The sequence below is a fragment of the Channa argus genome, chromosome 7 (assembly GCF_033026475.1).
Source record: "Channa argus isolate prfri chromosome 7, Channa argus male v1.0, whole genome shotgun sequence".
NCBI lineage: Eukaryota > Metazoa > Chordata > Actinopteri > Anabantiformes > Channidae > Channa > Channa argus.
The window spans coordinates 3,193,241-3,209,706 of record NC_090203.1 but is presented as its reverse complement, the minus strand read 5'-3'; the positions used below and the strand labels follow the sequence as shown (position 1 = coordinate 3,209,706).

The 16,466-nt window shown below is 37.6% G+C and overlaps 1 protein-coding gene across 2 annotated transcripts; it reads right to left on the bottom strand.

Annotated features, from left to right (window-relative positions):
* Window positions 1-2,448: 2,448 nt before the first annotated feature.
* Window positions 2,449-14,957, bottom strand: LOC137130864 (killer cell lectin-like receptor subfamily B member 1B allele C). 2 transcript variants are annotated; one of them, XM_067511499.1, is made up of 7 exons: window positions 14,828-14,957; window positions 13,539-13,616; window positions 12,383-12,508; window positions 11,500-11,637; window positions 11,241-11,404; window positions 2,701-2,813; window positions 2,449-2,624 (listed from the first exon to the last, which is right to left on the bottom strand). In XM_067511499.1, the coding sequence occupies exons 1-7, from the start codon at window positions 14,892-14,894 to the stop codon at window positions 2,486-2,488; spliced, it is 825 nt and encodes a 274-aa protein (XP_067367600.1). In that variant the 5' UTR covers window positions 14,895-14,957; the 3' UTR covers window positions 2,449-2,485. The 2 variants fall into 2 exon arrangements, with proteins under 2 accessions (XP_067367600.1, XP_067367601.1); XM_067511500.1 differs by lacking the exons at window positions 2,449-2,624; window positions 2,701-2,813 and adding exons at window positions 9,176-10,923; window positions 11,000-11,112.
* Between the last annotated feature and the right edge of the window lie 1,509 nt (window positions 14,958-16,466).

Genomic DNA, 16,466 nt, shown 5'->3' with positions numbered 1-16,466 from the left:
TGAAACATAATTAAACACACACACATTTATCCACACAGTGGGACGGAGCACAGTGAGATAAGATGACAGATGTGTTTTACCTGTTGTCCTTAAGTCCAACAACATGTCCTCTTTAGAGACAGTGAGTAATTTATCAACCACCTGTTAAATAAGTGCAGCGACTGTCAGTCGCAGAGTTAATGACACATCATGCAGTAGTTGAGCTGTATAAGCTGTTTGTCTTTGACTGGGACAGAATTCAACAATGAGACAGAGCAGTGTCTCTTGATCATCAGTAGAGCAGGGTGTCTCTTCATGTCAGCAGATGAGGGAGGACAGAGGAAAAGATCAATGACCTGCAGCTTTGACAACAGTCGCGTCCAAAGGCTTTAGGGCTTGAAATTGTCCTTTGTCATTGTCCCACATCCTACTTTTAACTGTCCCAGACTTAACCGTCGTCCCAAATGTACTAATGGTTTCTTAAATGTTACAAATAGTCCCATATCTTGTTTCAGTAGCTCACATAATCAGTAACCCAGCATCAAATTGTGCTAGTTGTTCCCTGTTCTTGTCAGAATCCAAACCTCCACTGTATCTTCAGTTTCTCTTCCAATAGTCTGCTTCCTTTAGTCTCCACTGTTTGCTTAATAAATGCATCTGTGCAAAAGCTTTTAATTGACGTACAGTGATGGAAATGTAGAGAGCTCTTTGAAATACACAGTAAGCAGTTTAGGAAAGAATGTTTTGTTCACTTTGTGCTCAGCATTAGATCCTGATCACTAGTCTGTGTCTCAGTTTTAGGCTTCACTAGTGAAATGCTCACATTGAGCTTTGTCTGCCTTAAGACAAATAACCTGGTGTCCAACTGTCACCCGTCTCTGTACAAATGGTAAAACTAGCTACAGTGGAACCTGCCATTAGCTGGCAACTGGTTTCTATTATTTTGTCCACCCCATTGAATCCATCAGTGAGGACTGGCTACATAACAAAACCTCTTTCTGTGCTACAGTTCAACAGCAGCACGCTGCAACTGAACATGATCATTTACTGCAGGACTGTTGCATTAGACTGACTTAGTGGGAGTGTGGGGGCTGCTGTCTCAGTGTCCCCCAGAACCTGTGGGACATTAGGATGAACGGTTTGTGCATGAAGTCACTTCCAGCTTTATCTGCCAACTGAATTGAACGAGTGTAGAGAATTTCGAGCCCTAATGTTGTCAGGTGTACAGCGGTCGTCCATCAATCCCCCAGTATCTGGTTTGATCCCCGGCTCCTCCGGTCACATGTCGAAGTGTCCTTGAGCAAGACACTGAACCCCGACTTAGTTGCTCCCGGTGAGCTTCCTGGTGAGGAAGCTGTCTGCTTCCTCTCTGCTGGAGACAGGGACACTTGGCTGAGCTCCGTCCTCACTGATACACAGAGAAGAACAAGCTTCTCCACAGGTTTATTTTCATATTCACTGATTTCATTGGGGTCTTTCAGAATTGATATCTCATCATATCACAACCCAAACTCTTTCTTATATTTGTCTGATCTAGTTAAGTGTTTACAACAAAATGTTTGCACAGTAAGATGATTCTTTTTATGCCCAATTATTATCCATGTTTTTGTCCCAGGTGCTATTTTAATTGTACCTGGGACAATGGGACACTGTGGTTTTCTAACTCTGCTTTAGTTTGTTAACTGATTTTATTGGTTTATGTAAATTCTACATACTTGTCATTAAGGAGATAAAGTCTGATCACTTAAATTATATTTTAAAAACAACATTCAAAATATATTTACAGTAAATATGTTTATTGTAATCATTGGAATGATGAAGTCTGTCTATATATTACAGCTCTATTAACATTTGAAGCCCAATCTGACTGACACACAATATTTCATATTACAAATTCGACTTCCTGTTTTTCTCTGGAGCTCTGTTGGTGCTGCTGTGACTGACCTAGGACCAAATGAAGCAAACACACTGATGACAGATGTCCTCTGGTCTCATTTGGATGAAACACTTTTTTTCAGTGTCCTGTTTGATTAAAGTCTAATGACCTTTTCAAAGAGCAGTTTGCAAGAAACGATCCAACAAAAATGTGTAGAAGCATTTTTTTTCACTATAACAAACTAAAACAGAAATGTTTTAGATTAAAAACACAGAACTGTTACCTCCTGTACAAAATGTCCTTTATGTCACATTACAAATCCTTCTAATAAACAGCCATAGTAACATATTGTTGGAGGAGAAACAGCTTCCTCTGTTGGTCAATGAGCATTAACAATGTAAATAAGAGCTAAAATCATACAGTACATGAAGAAAATGATCAGTCTGCTGATTTGCACATAGTAAGAACTGTTACTCATGAAGTGGAAGAAAAGCAAGTTTCAGATTAATAAATATTTATTTATTTACTGCTTCATTTAATGTGTGTTTATGGGTTTTTAACCAAAACACTAAGATTTGAAAATTAAAAGCCAGTTATTTTACATGTAAATAGTTTTATCCAGAAATCCTCTCAAGTTTGACAATATTTAAACAGACAAAGCTTTTTTTCACAGATCCATGCGTTTTTGTCAGCACAGTTCACTGATCTCCATCCTTGACTCTGAAGAGAAGTTGCACATCTACCGTTGACAGGAGGTTCAATCCATAAACTGAGGGAAAAACATGATGATTAGATGAAGGTTGATAGATTTTATGATTTCAGGTGTTTAAGAATGAGTCTCTTACTCATTAGTCAGATTAGTTCCATCGACCCACTTCCATCTCCCATCTTCAACTTTCAGACCAATCCAGTATCCAGAGATTCCTGCTTGTTTCCAACTGTTATCAGTGGTGAATTTCTGAGACCAATGCAGAGACACATCAGAGAGATTTAAACACAATAAGCCCACAGTGATCTACACACTCAGTGTGTTGAGGAAATGCATTTTCTTTTCATATAGGCTGTAATAACAATCCTCATTTTTACCTTCTGTGCTTCATTAACTATAACAGCCAAATCTGAATTCTTTCCTCTGCAGTCTTCTCGAGCTTCTTCCCAGGTTTTCTGAATCAAACGTTCAGCGTTAATAACTGCATAGCAGCTGGACTGGTTATTGTCCCACCCCTGCTGACAAGCTTTACATGTCCTTCCTGAAACAAGAGACCAACAACATCACTGCATGTTGATAATATTGTTGGTGGTTCTGGTTAATGTTTAAACCAAATTAATGGGATCTGATCATACCGTTATATTTAGGACAGTATTGATCAATGCTCCACTGAGCTCTCGTGACATTGTCCTCCTTCCACTTGGTCTCCATGTCTCTTATTTGTCATGTCAAGTTGTCCCTCTGTGATTCCAGCTCCTGGTTTTGTGCAATCGGGTTTGTAATATTTCTCTCTAAGACAGAATAAGCTTGTATCAGGTTTTCATACTGGACTTGCAGGTTGCTGTAGTTCCTGTTCAGTTCTTCATTTTCTGAGCTTAGTTGTTGGTTGTGATTTGTCAGGTTGTTTTTTAACTGCTTCAGCTCACATCACACTTCTGCTTCAATGCAACTGTAAAATAAAAATTACTTTAGTTGTTGTAATATTTCAGTTTGTTTTGTCCATTTTCTGAAGCCATTTGCTGAGTTTTAGCATTTTCCAGTCTTTTGAAGTTACAGGCCCTTTTGTGTTTCCTCCATTTATGGGATCAACAAATCTCATGTTAAAAAAGAATTAGTGTATTTCATATTTTCCAACTTCTGCATGTCTGTGGTAATTTGCCCCACGTCATTGCATCCTACTGGAAATGAAGCTACATCCATGAAATTGCCTAAAAGAGCTTTGCACTGTGGTTTTAATTCTTCTTTTCCTTTGGGCTGTTGCCTTTCAGGGGTCATCACAGTGAATCATGTGCCTCCCTGTAACTCTGTCCTCTGCATCCTCTTGTCTCACACCAACTAACTTCATGTCCTCTCTCACTACATCCATAAATCTCCTCTTTGCTCTTCCTCTAGACCTCCTGCCTGGCAGCTCCAACCTCAGCATCCTTCTACTGATATATTCGCAGTTTCTCCTCTGAACATTTCCAAACCACCTCAATCTGTCCTCTCTGACTTCATCTCCAAGCATCTAACATGAGCTGTCCCTCTGATGTCCTCATTCCTGATCCTGTCCATCCTCGTCCCTCCCAAAGAGAACCTCAACATCTTAAGCTCTGCTACCTCCAACTCTGCCTCCTGTCTTTTCTTCAGTGCCTCTGTCTCTAAGCTGAACAACATCTCTGGTCTCACCACCGTCTTGAACATCTTTCCTTTCATTCTCGCTGATGCTCTTTTATCACACAACACACCTGACACTTTTCTCCACCTGTTCCAACCTGCCTGCACTCGCCTCTTCACCTCTTTTCCACACTCTCCTTTGCTCTGAACTGTTGACCCTAAGTACTTAAAGTCCTGCACCTTCTTCACCTCTGCTCCCTGTAACCTCACTGTTCCACCTGGGTCCCTCTCATTCACACACATGTATTCTGTCTAAGCTTCATTCCTCTGTTTTCCAGAGCAGACCTCCACCTCTCTAGATTTTCCTCCACCTGCTCCCTGCTCTCACTACAAATCACAATCTGCAAACATCATAGTCCATGAGATTCCTGTCTAACCTCATCTGTCAGTCTGTCCATCACCAGAGCAAACAAGAAGGGGGTCAGAGCTGATCCTTGATGTACTTCTCCATCAGCCTCAAAGCAAATACTGCATCTGTTGTTCTCTTTCTAGGCATGAAACCATATTGCTGCTCACAAATGTTCACCTCTGTCCTTAGCCGAGCTTCCACTACTCTTTCCCACAACTTCATTGTTTGGCTCATCATAGCACTGTTGTTTTAATTAAGTTACATTTAAGTGAGAAAAATAAATGTTTTCATTTTGTTCAATTGGTGATACTAAAAAAAACAAGGTATGAAATAAACAAATGTCATGATTGTAACAAATCCCAAATATTTTTAAAGCTGCATTTTTCAAGCTCTTTAAAATGCAGAACATGGAATCAATAGGTTTACATATTTTAATTAAACATCACATAAACAAGAAGCCTGTTTTATTCATAGGATGCTGTCCAGTACTTGTTTCTGTCTCTTTCTGTGGACAGTGCTGCTTCATGTTTCTTTTTAATTACACGTGCACTGATCAGCCACACGTCACTTTTTAATAATATATCATAAACTATAAACTATATCATAAACTAATAAATGCAGATATTACATTATTGCTTAACCACCTGTCAAGTTGTACATATTTTTCTATAATTACCATAATCAGTTTTATTCAAACACATTGTTTTCTTAATAGTATTTTTCCTGTTGTACTTTAGTTAATATGCAGATTATTTCCCTAATCTGCTAATGTCATGATTGTAAACGCAGTCATCAACTTATTGTTTTCTAAGTTCTGCTACTGAAATGTACCATAGTTCATCAACATTCTGGATAAAACGTTCACTCACTGTAAGTAACTTCCTACACCAGGAGTCATGTTCCACAGCCCCTCACCTGTATCCACGCTGCACGTTTTAATGGAGCTGGATGCACTTTCAGACTTTTAAAACTGAGGTACTTTTATACTGCACAGTATATTAACGGGAGGGGGGGTTTCAACCAGTGTTAAAAATACGTTTTTCATGTACCTGTACTTTGACTTTTAAAACCTCTGTAATACTGAGCCTGATACCACACTAACCTCTGCAGCTATAGATAGAAAAATGTCTGTGTTAAAATAATCTGTTAGTTATTAGTGTGATTGCTGAAAGCGTGGGCTCTATAGCGCCACCGTGTGGTGAGATATCGGCATGTTTATGTGCGTTTTTTGACATGCTACTACTCCTACACGCTTACAGCTAGAAACATGGTTCCAACTGTAATATGTTAAGTACAGTTAGGAGAGATGATGTATTACTCTGTGGGCTGACAGCTGATGTACAATAATTGTTATGAATATTTGTATGATTTTTTTATTTTGCATTGCCATCTATGAGAGCAATCTTCACACAGCTATATCTCGGAAACCAGACGTGATATTGTTATGAAGCTTTGTTTACAGTTACCCCATGATGAAATGTTTCACATGTTACAGTATGGGCTCTCTAGCGCCACCGTGTGGTCAGGTATTTGAGTCGTTTTTTAACTCAAAAAAATGTTTTTTTTTTTCTGATTTCACTTCTATATTGTACAGGGCCTTTACTACACTACCACGTGCGCCACCTAGCGGCCGTTCGCGGTACTGAGACTTTTTCTTTAAGCTAATGCAATGACTAAATTGAATGACACTTTACACATACGTGCAGGACAGTGCCCTGAACATGCATGTTAAACGTTTCTCCACTGGGGGCGCTATTGTGGGTGCTTTTAATTTTTGTCATTTTATTTATGAACTTCATTAGTGTTGAGAGGGCAAGATGGCAACAGGTGATTCCTTTGGACAGGCTGCCATCTGCTGGAGAGTTGGTGAATAGCAATTGAAAACTTCTCCATTGTTTCATGTGCTTTCACTAGTTGTTCAATATTTAAAAAAACTACACATGCTAACGTGATGAAACTTTGTGGACAACTGCCCGATGATGATATGCTTCACATGCTACAGTGTTGCCTGTCGCTTCTACAACGTTCAGAGCTGCAGCGGCTGGCTTTCGGCAATCACACGTATTTTCTGCAGGAAATGCCCATTCTAGTTTTATTTTCATATTTCTCTGTGGACTCTACAGTCCATGTTTTCCATGTCCCACAATTTAGGAGCTCACCCCAAATCTGTGCTTTGTTGTCTTTTTTTTCTTTTCAGTTTCTCAGTTTATAAAACACCTTTTTCTGCCATATTTGTTTCCAGCAACTAAAACTGGCAGCAAAACATTTTTGTAATTGTATCAGTCTCCAGTATTTGCAAGTACTTCAATGTAAGTACTTGTGGTTGTTTATGTCTGGGGAAAGTAGTATTGTATGAACATCCCTAATATCTTTAGTCTGAACACATTTTCATGTAATAATTTTTTCTTGTAAATAATCACATTTGTGGCAGTTTAGAACATTTTGAAAGCTAAGGTGACAGGAACACAGTAGAGCCCAGTGTATCCTTGCTAACCTGGGCCTCACATTCTACAACGGTGGTCCTCATTTGTTTGTCAGTCAGAACAGTGGTCCCTGTGACACAATCATTTGAAAACTCCTGTGCTACAGAAACATGAAGACAATAACCTAAAGAAGGTGAACAAAAAATCTTATAAAAGCCTGATCTAAGTCTAAATCCAGATCATACCCTGCCATAAACTAAGTGACTTAAAATGGGGATGAACACTAAGAACCATGCATGTTGGCCTGTTACATTTTTATTTCATTTCATTTTCATTTTTCATTAGATTTTATCTTGATGATTTCAACCATGCAAACCCTTTTGCAATGTTAATTTGAGGACGTGACTGTTTGAAGATGGACTTGAGAAAATGTGAACTTATCCTTTAAGTTAGGACTAAATACAACATATTAAGTAGAAAAAAACCTTTTTTTACTTGATATTGATCCAAAAGCTACTCACAGTAGATACGAAGGGACATGATTATTACCAGTGTCACCCAACACAGAATTAGAGGTGGAACTAACTGTGCCAAGGCAGGAAAGTTTTGATTCGAAAGAAAATGAAGAATTGAGTTGAAGCACCTCATTAAAATGATTTTTAACATAAGAAACTTCAGCATTATGACATTTTGTTTTTATGAATGTCATCGTATTTTGTTCATAATGCACCTGGAGTAGCTTCCTTTTTATCCACTGTGTTTACTGCAGCATTAACATATTCAGCTTCTTCCTCAATGTTCTCTGTAAGATACACAGAACACAGTGAATTGTATCTTGAGGTCATTGGAGAAACTTCTACAAAGATGAACTGTGTAATTGCAGCACAGCAAAAGCAAATATTTTACATCATTAAGTGAAACAGTTGTTTAAAAAAAATCCTAAAAACTGTTTTAACACAAAAATCTTGTGACATTTTAAGTATCTTACCTGCAGATAAAGAAACATTTGGATTTTTTTGAGTTATCCCCTGTAGTTCTTTGTTCATCCTGAACAGATGGTTGAGTTAAGCAGCAATATGACTGAAAGGCAAAAATAAGTGAACAGTATCAGTAGAAACAGAGAAGTTAGTGGGTTTGAGTTCTGCTTTAAAGTTATGACAGAGTTGTGTAATCAGTCTTTATGTTGCTCACACTGTTTCAGCACCATCTTGTTACACTGATGCAGTTCATGTTTCATCAAGTAACAGCTGTTTTTCTTTAAATGAAAAAGACTGTTGTCACCCAGACAGACTGGATACATTCACAGCAAGAGGGGATTTTGTACTAATACCACACTTTGGATGAAATGACAAACCTGAAGTGTTCCCACACACACACACAGTGTTATAGTGACACCGTGTGTCATAATCAGTAACCCAGCATCAAATTGTGCTAGTTGTTCCCTGTTCTTGTCAGAATCCAAACCTCCACTGTATCTTCAGTTTCTCTTCCAATAGTCTGCTTCCTTTAGTCTCCACTGTTTGCTTAATAAATGCATCTCTGCAAAAGCTTTTAATTGACGTACAGTGATGGAAATGTAGAGAGCTCTTTGAAATACACAGTAAGCAGTTTAGGAAAGAATGTTTTGTTCACTTTGTGCTCAGCATTAGATCCTGATCACTAGTCTGTGTCTCAGTTTTAGGCTTCACTAGTTAAATGCTCACATTGAGCTTTGTCTGCCTAAAGACAAATAACCTGGTGTCCAACTGTCACCTGTCTCTGTACAAATGGTAAAACTAGCTACAGTGGAACCTGACATTAGCATCCATCATATCACAACCCAAACTCTTATATTTGTCTGTTCTAGTTAAGTGTTTACAACAAAATGTTTGCACAGTAAGATGATTGTTTTTATTGCCCAATTATTATCCATGTTTTTGTCCCAGGTGCTATTTTAATTTTGTACCTGGGACAATGAGACACTGGTTTTCTAACTCTGCTTTAGTTTGTTAACTGATTTTATTGGTTTATGTAAATTCTACACACTTGTCATTAAGAAGATGAAGTCTGGTCACTTGAATTATATTTTAAAAACATTCAAAATAAATTTACAGTAAATGTTTATTATAATCATTTGAATGATGAAGTCTGTCTATATATTACAGCCCTATTAACATTTGAAGCCCAATCTGACTGACACACAATATTTCACATTACAAATTCGACTTCCTGTTTTTCTCTGGAGCTCTGTTGGTGCTGCTGTGACTGACTGAGGACCAAATGAAGCAAACTCACTGATGACAGATGTCTGTCAAGGTTTTGGTTAGAGGATGGACCCAAAAGAGGAGACAGTGCAAGTGATAGAATATAATAAGGGGCTTTTATTGACAGACTTGAAATTGGCAAAACGGAAGTCGCTACTAATAGGAGGGCACAGACAACAGGCTCAGAAACCCAACAGACTCAGACAAAACTACCCAAAGGCCCAAAACGTGAGGGGCGTTAACTCAGTAAAATAAAGATAATAACTAATAAACAGGAGAGATGAAACAAAAACAAATGATATGGTATAATAACTACTGAGGGAAAAATCAGAACATGAACCAAAACCCCCTGGAAGAAAGGGTTAACCAATTTAGCAGAGTCGGGGGGAGCACGGAAACTAACACCGGAGACTTTAGGGGAGGCAGACACGTATATACTGAGCATAAAGGCCCTGATAAACTGAACCAAAAACACCAAAACCCAGGACCAGACTAGCAGAACAAACGGAAGATTAAACCTACACACAGAAATCAACAGTAGGTAAACCTAAAACACAAAACCCGGGAGCAAGAGGCAGGGAAACAGGACTAAAACAAGAAACACTGATAGAGAACCAAAAAAAAAACCTCAGACCAAAGGGGAAAGCTGCACCGGGGCCAGAATACAAGCCCAAAAAGAAACAAGTGTCCAGAATACCAGAGTCCATGAGAAACACATTTGGCTTTACCTAGAGGCCAGAGTCCACTGTGGGGTTGGTGAGGGTAATAACAGCAAGGAAGAAAGTAACCATGATGGCAGAGACCACTTTAACAACGACGAGGATCAGACAGGGGAGTGAAGGGAAGACTGAACTTAAATAGAGGGTGGAACAGGTGCAAACAATGAGGGACAACGAGGGTAAAGCTGGGTGAACAGAACCAGGGACAGGAAGTAAAGAGAAGGGGCCACAAAATAAAAGTCCAGGGACAGGAAGCGCAACAAGATCCTGACAATGTCCTCTGGTCTCATTCTGATGAAACACTTTTTATTCAGTGTCCTGTTTGATTAAAGTCTAATGACCTTTTCAAAGAGCAGTTTGCAAGAAACAATCCAACAAAAATGTGTAGAAGCATTTTTATGCTCCATAACAAACTAAAACAGGAATGTTTTAGATGAAAAACACAGAACTGTTACCTCCTGTACAAAATGTCCTTTATGTCACATTACAAATCCTTCTAATAAACAGCCATAGTAACATTGTTGGAGGAGAAACAGCTTCCTCTGTTGGTCAATGAGCATTAACAATGTAAATAAGAGCTAAAATCATACAGTACATGAAGAAAATGAAATAGTCTCGACCCTTTTCATCAGTCTGCTGATTTGCACATAGTAAGAACTGTTACTCATGAAGTGGAAGAAAAGCAAGTTTCAGCTTAATAATAATTTATTTATTTACTGCTTCATTTAATGTGTGTTTATGGGTTTTTAACCAAAACACACATATTTAATAAGTTTGAAAATTAAAAGCCAGTTATTTTACATGTAAATAGTTTTATCCAGAAATCCTCTCAAGTTTGACAATATTTAGACAGACAAAGCTTTTTTTCCACAGATCCATGCGTTTTTGTCAGCACAGTTCACTGATTTCCATCCTTGACTCTGAAGAGAAGTTGCACATCTACCGTTGACAGGAGGTTCAATCCATGAACTGAGGAAAAAACATGATGATTAGATGAAGGTTGATAGATTTTATGATTTCAGGTGTTTAAGAATGAGTCTCTTACTCATTAGTCAGATTAGTTCCATCGACCCACTTCCATCTCCCATCTTCCACTTTCAGACCAATCCAGTATCCAGAGATTCCTGATGAACTCCAACTGTTATCAGTGGTAAATTTCTGAGACCAATGCAGAGACACATCAGAGAGATTTAAACACAATAAGCCCACAGTGATCTACACACTCAGTGTGTTGAGGAAATGCATTTTCTTTTCATATAGGCTGTAATAACAATCCTCATTTTTACCTTCTGTGCTTCATTAACTATAACAGCCAAATCTGAATTCTTTCCTGTGCAGTTTTCTCGAGCTTCTTCCCAGGTTTTGTGATAAGAACGTTCAGCGTTATTAACTGCATAGCATATGGACGTGCTGTTTAACCAGCCGCTCTGACAAGCTTTACACGTCCTTCCTGAAACAAGAGACCAACAAACATCACTGCATGTTGATAATATTGTTGGTGGTTCTGGTTAATGTTTAAACCAAATTAATGGGATCTGATCATACCGTTATTATCTTTAGGACAGTATTGATCAATGCTCCACTGAGCTCTCGTGACATTGTCGTCCTTCCACGTTGTCTCCATGTCTCTTATTTGTTGTGTCGAGTTGTCCCTCTGTGATTCCAGGTTTGTAATATTTCTCTCTAAGACAGAATAAGCTTGTGTCAGGTTTTCATACTGGACTTGCAGGTTGTTGTTGTTTCTGTTCAGTTCTTCATTTTCTTAAGTGAGTTGTTGGTTGACTTTTAGCTTTTTTAACTCACTTACATCACACTCCTGCTTTAATGTAGTTGTAAAAATTACTTTAGTTGTGGTAATATTTCAGTTTGTTTTGTCCATTTGCTGAGTGTTTTAGCATTTTCCAGTCTTCTGAAGTTACAGGCCCTTTTGTGTTTCCTCCATTTTTGGAATCAACAAATCTCATGTTAAAAAGAATTGGTGCATTTCATATTTTCCAACCTCTGCATGTCTGTGGTAATTTGCCCCAAGTCATTGAATGGTGTTTTTAATTAAGTTAGATTTAAGTAAGTAAAAAAGTTTTCAACTTGTGATTCCAAAAAAACTACAAGGTATGAAATGAGTAAATGTTTTGATTAAAACAATCCCCAATTTTTTTTTTTATGTTTCTACATCTTTTAAATGCAGAATATGGACTCAATGGTTTTATTTATTTCAACTATAAAAAGGTAAAATAAACAAGAACCCTGTTTTATGTGTTGGTCAGTTTATGTGTGGAGACTTGTAGGTAAATCAAACTCCATGTAGGTAAACTGAACTTCAGAGGGAAGTTAATGACTGACATTAAACAATGGTTAAAGACATTATTTGTAAGTTTGTTTCATGTCTTACCCTGAGTTTAAACATGAACTGTCTTCTCTGTATACTTACGGTGGACCATCATTGCTATGATGCCAGACAGCAGAATGACACAAAGAATCCCCAAACAACAAGCCAGACACTGACAGTGGGGACGTCTGGTTTCCTCATCTATCTTGTCTGAATCCTGCAAGAATCCTAAAAAATAAATCCAGATTTAAGGCTTTAACAGTCTCAGTTATCTACATTAACAGTAAGTGAAGTACAGTAAAAATATTCAATTGAGTTTGACAAACTAATATCAACTTCACATAAACTTTGGAATCAATTTTTACAGAAATAGAAGTGTTTTCACTGGTGCATCTACTAAAACAGTTTCTGATTGGTTGGTAGTAATAACAGTAAAATAGTGGTAGTAGCAGTACAAGTACCAGAAATAGAAATACTGCTAATTGCAGTATTACTATCAGGGTTAGAATTCAGCAGGACCCAAAAGGAGGAGAACATGGAGGAGTGGGAGGCAACGATAGTTTATTAAGAGAGAATGAGTAATGGATGGGGGAGCCGGGGGGGTGATTCGGGGCAGGAGTGAGTGAAGGAGGTGGCCAGGAAGCGGTAGAGCGATTTCACCAGAGAGCAGAGCGGTGGTGGTGATGTGGGGTCGACTAAGAGCGGCCGGGAAAAAACCCAGGGAGAAAAAAAAAAAAACAGCAGGAATCGAACAAAGTAACAACTCAACAGACAAAGTATCAAATAAACAGAAAGTATCCACAAAACACAGGTCTTATCTTCAGGCTTGTGCAAAACTCCTCTTCTAAGAATAATCCACGGTGTTTAAGTCAAAACGTAAAGTCACTTACTGCCCTGAAAACCAGCAGGGAATCTCAGGTCCTCTGTCCAAGAGCAGGAATTCCTCAAAGTATCAACAGGACAAAAACTAACGTGCTCGGATAGAAAAAAACACAAGAAATCCTCAAAGGCATAGAACGAGCAGGTAAACAGAAATAATTTACACATAGAAACCTTAGGTAGACACGGAGCGGAGTCACTCGGGGAAACAGGAAGATAATCTGGCAGAGTACAACAGGTGACCAGGGTTTAAGAAAGGGAGGTAACAGGTGCAGGGAATCTAGGCTGATAGGCAGCACAGCGGGGAGGAGGAGACGGTGATGCTCACCAGGAAAACGCGGAGTCACGGTCGTGACAATTACAGGTTTTGACAACTTACCCTTTGTGTCAGCAGATTGTTCAGAGGTTTCGTTTTGCACGTTCACTTCATCACAAACTGTTTCCTCTTCTTTTTTGTCTTAAAGTGTGAAGAACACAATATTGTGGGTTTTTTCACTGTTTGTAATGAACAGTTTTATTAGACAGATGTTCATCATCAGCTTTGTCCCCACATTCAGTAACTTTAAGAAGAACAATAATTCAATGTTTCCCCTTAACTGTATTTTTCAGAACCTGACAGGACAGTGAAGTTAGGTTCCTCTGATGAATGAGGAACCTTTGCTTTTCAGAGAGAAGTATTTTTCTTTATAAGTGTCTTTTATTTATTAGCAATGTACTAACAGATAATTTATTTTAAATTTCATTGTCATGTTACATTTTTTGGGTCAAATTATTTACTTTGTCTCTTTACTTCATCATAAATCGTTTCCTCTTCCTTTTTGGCCGAAAGTTTGAAAAACACAATCCTGTGGTTAATTACTTTATAAACAGTAATAGTTCAAAATGAATTCCCTAATTTTTATCATATTTGTCAATTTTTATATTAAAAATCAGTTTGTTTTGTTTGTTTAGAACAATAAAAGTTTTTTTTTTTCACAGGACAGTATTATGTGGATCTTCAGGACAAGGAAACTACCAGCTTAAACCCAAAATGATGAAATTCTCTTACAGTAGGTCACAACACATGAAAGAAGAACCTCTGCTTTTGTCATCATTACTTTTAAACATTCTTTTGACCAGTTTTAGCTTTGCTCCTTTTGGCGTCTCCACTGAGATTTACATGAATGATTAAATCATTCTACATGTAAAATGTTGGGAACATGTTGGCCTGACAGCAGCAGCACACAAACGTTTGATCTCTAACTTTAACCCTTAAAAATGGATCATTAAAGTTATCGAGTTGAACTCAGCACAAAATTCCATCATCCTGCTTTAAAACGAACACTAGAAGGTTTGAGAAACTGGTAACTGCAGTTTAACAGCACAGCAATGAAACTTTTTACATCAGTACTAAAGTGCAGGGTTAGCTGAACATCTTAGCAGGTTTTAATACAGCAGATTAAAAAAATATTTATTCCTCCTTTGGACACATTAGCTAATTTTTATCCTACTGGTGCATCGATGTTGTGCTGACTTCATGTTTTAAATGAAGTGTTGTTGCACAGTTGACAGTTTTCACTTACTAAATAATACAAAACAACTTCAAATCTGAATATTCATACACAATCTCTCTGTGTCCATTTCATTTCAATATCTGTTGATATAATGTGTTTAAAAATGTGAACTTACCATCAGATGGGGGATTTTTGTTAGATTTAAATACAACTGAAGCATAGTTGATCTCATCCTCCGCCATCTCTACAGTTCCTCTGTCGAGTTGTTTCTAATTTCCGACTTAAGTTCGACAAAATTTTAACCACAGTCTGTCTGACACGGTTTGAGAAGTGGTTTTTTTCTTCAGTTCCTTTGAGTCAGTCACAGCCTTAAAATGAACAACTTCTCCTTTTAGTTGCGAAACTTATTTGCCATAACTGGCTTTGGTATAAACTTAAAACCATATTCAATGTTATTTTATATATTTATGAACAAATAATCTCTAACGTGTAACGCGGCGTTTGAATGTTTGCTTTGTCAGAAACGTCAGAAAACAAAAGTCATCTTCTCATAAAACCAAATCACCCATTGTTGCAACCATTAACATCCACTCATTTATTCTCATGTTTAGTTTTTATCCAGACATGACATCAGTGACTTTTTCTGACATTTAATTCTCTATATTTATACAGTAACATGCACTGAATTTGGTTTCTCTGCTCTTATTTACTAAAGTTATTTACAGACATTACTATGTGCTTTGATAGAGGAAGTAAGTCCATCTGCTGTGTAACTGTCTGGTAGTATTGGTATAACTGCTGTAACGGTTTACAATGAAAGTATAGTAATTTTCTTTACTTTTACAAAATTGTTCAAGATCCTGAATATTTGTGTTCCAAGTGATATTTTTACTGTATCTGGGACAATGGGACATCGTTAATTTCTAACCCACATTAGTCTGTTGACTGTTTTTAATGTTTTATATGAATTACATACTTGTCATAAAGTCTGGTCACTTGATCCACATTTTAAAAAGAATGAAAAAGTTTGTTAAAAATACATTTGCAGATAATATATTTAATTGTAATATTTGGAATGATGAAGGCCAAATGAAGCAAACACACTGATGACAGATCTCCATGCATTTTTGTCAGCACAGTTCACTGATCTCCATCCTTGACTCTGAAGAGAAGTTGCACATCTACCGTTAACAGGAGGTTCAATACATGAACTGAGGGGAAAACATGTTGATTAGATGACGGTTGATAGATTTTATGATTTCAGGTGTTTAAGAATGAGTCTCTTACTCATTAGTCAGATTAGTTCCATCGACCCACTTCCATCTCCCATCTTCAACTTTCAGACCAATCCAGTATCCAGAGATTCCTGATGAGATCCAGCTTTTTTCTGTGGTGAATTTCTGAGACCAATGCAGAGACACATCAGAGAGATTTAAACACAATAAGCCCACAGTGATCTACACACTCAGTGTGTTGAGGAAATGTTTGTTTTTAAATACATGTGCACTGATCAGCCTCACATCACTTGGTGCTTTTAATATAAAGTGTTTTTCATAATATCATCAATGCAGATGTATCATAATACGTTAACCACCTGTAGCATCTGACACCTCAATCCCAAACACTAAATAATTTACAAAACCAAACTTACAATCCCAATATTTAATTTTACCAAAAACCTGTCTCCAGATCATCACATCAAATATTTACGCACTGTGTTATGTGTGTTATTTCCATTTTTTTTGTGATGTCCCGATGCTGATAATGCTGCAAATAATCTAATTTGTGGCAGTTTAGAACATTTTGAAAGCTAA

Coding starts and splice junctions, on each gene's coding strand:
- LOC137130864 (XM_067511499.1), bottom strand. CDS start 14,894: ATGGCGGAGGATGAGATCAACTATGCTTCAGTTGTATTTAAATCTAAC. Junction 2,814..11,240: donor TAGTTAATGAAGCACAGAAG/GTAAAAATGAGG, acceptor CATTGGTCTCAG/AAATTCACCACTGATAACAG. Junction 2,625..2,700: donor GGAACTAATCTGACTAATGA/GTAAGAGACTCA, acceptor TTTTTCCCTCAG/TTTATGGATTGAACCTCCTG.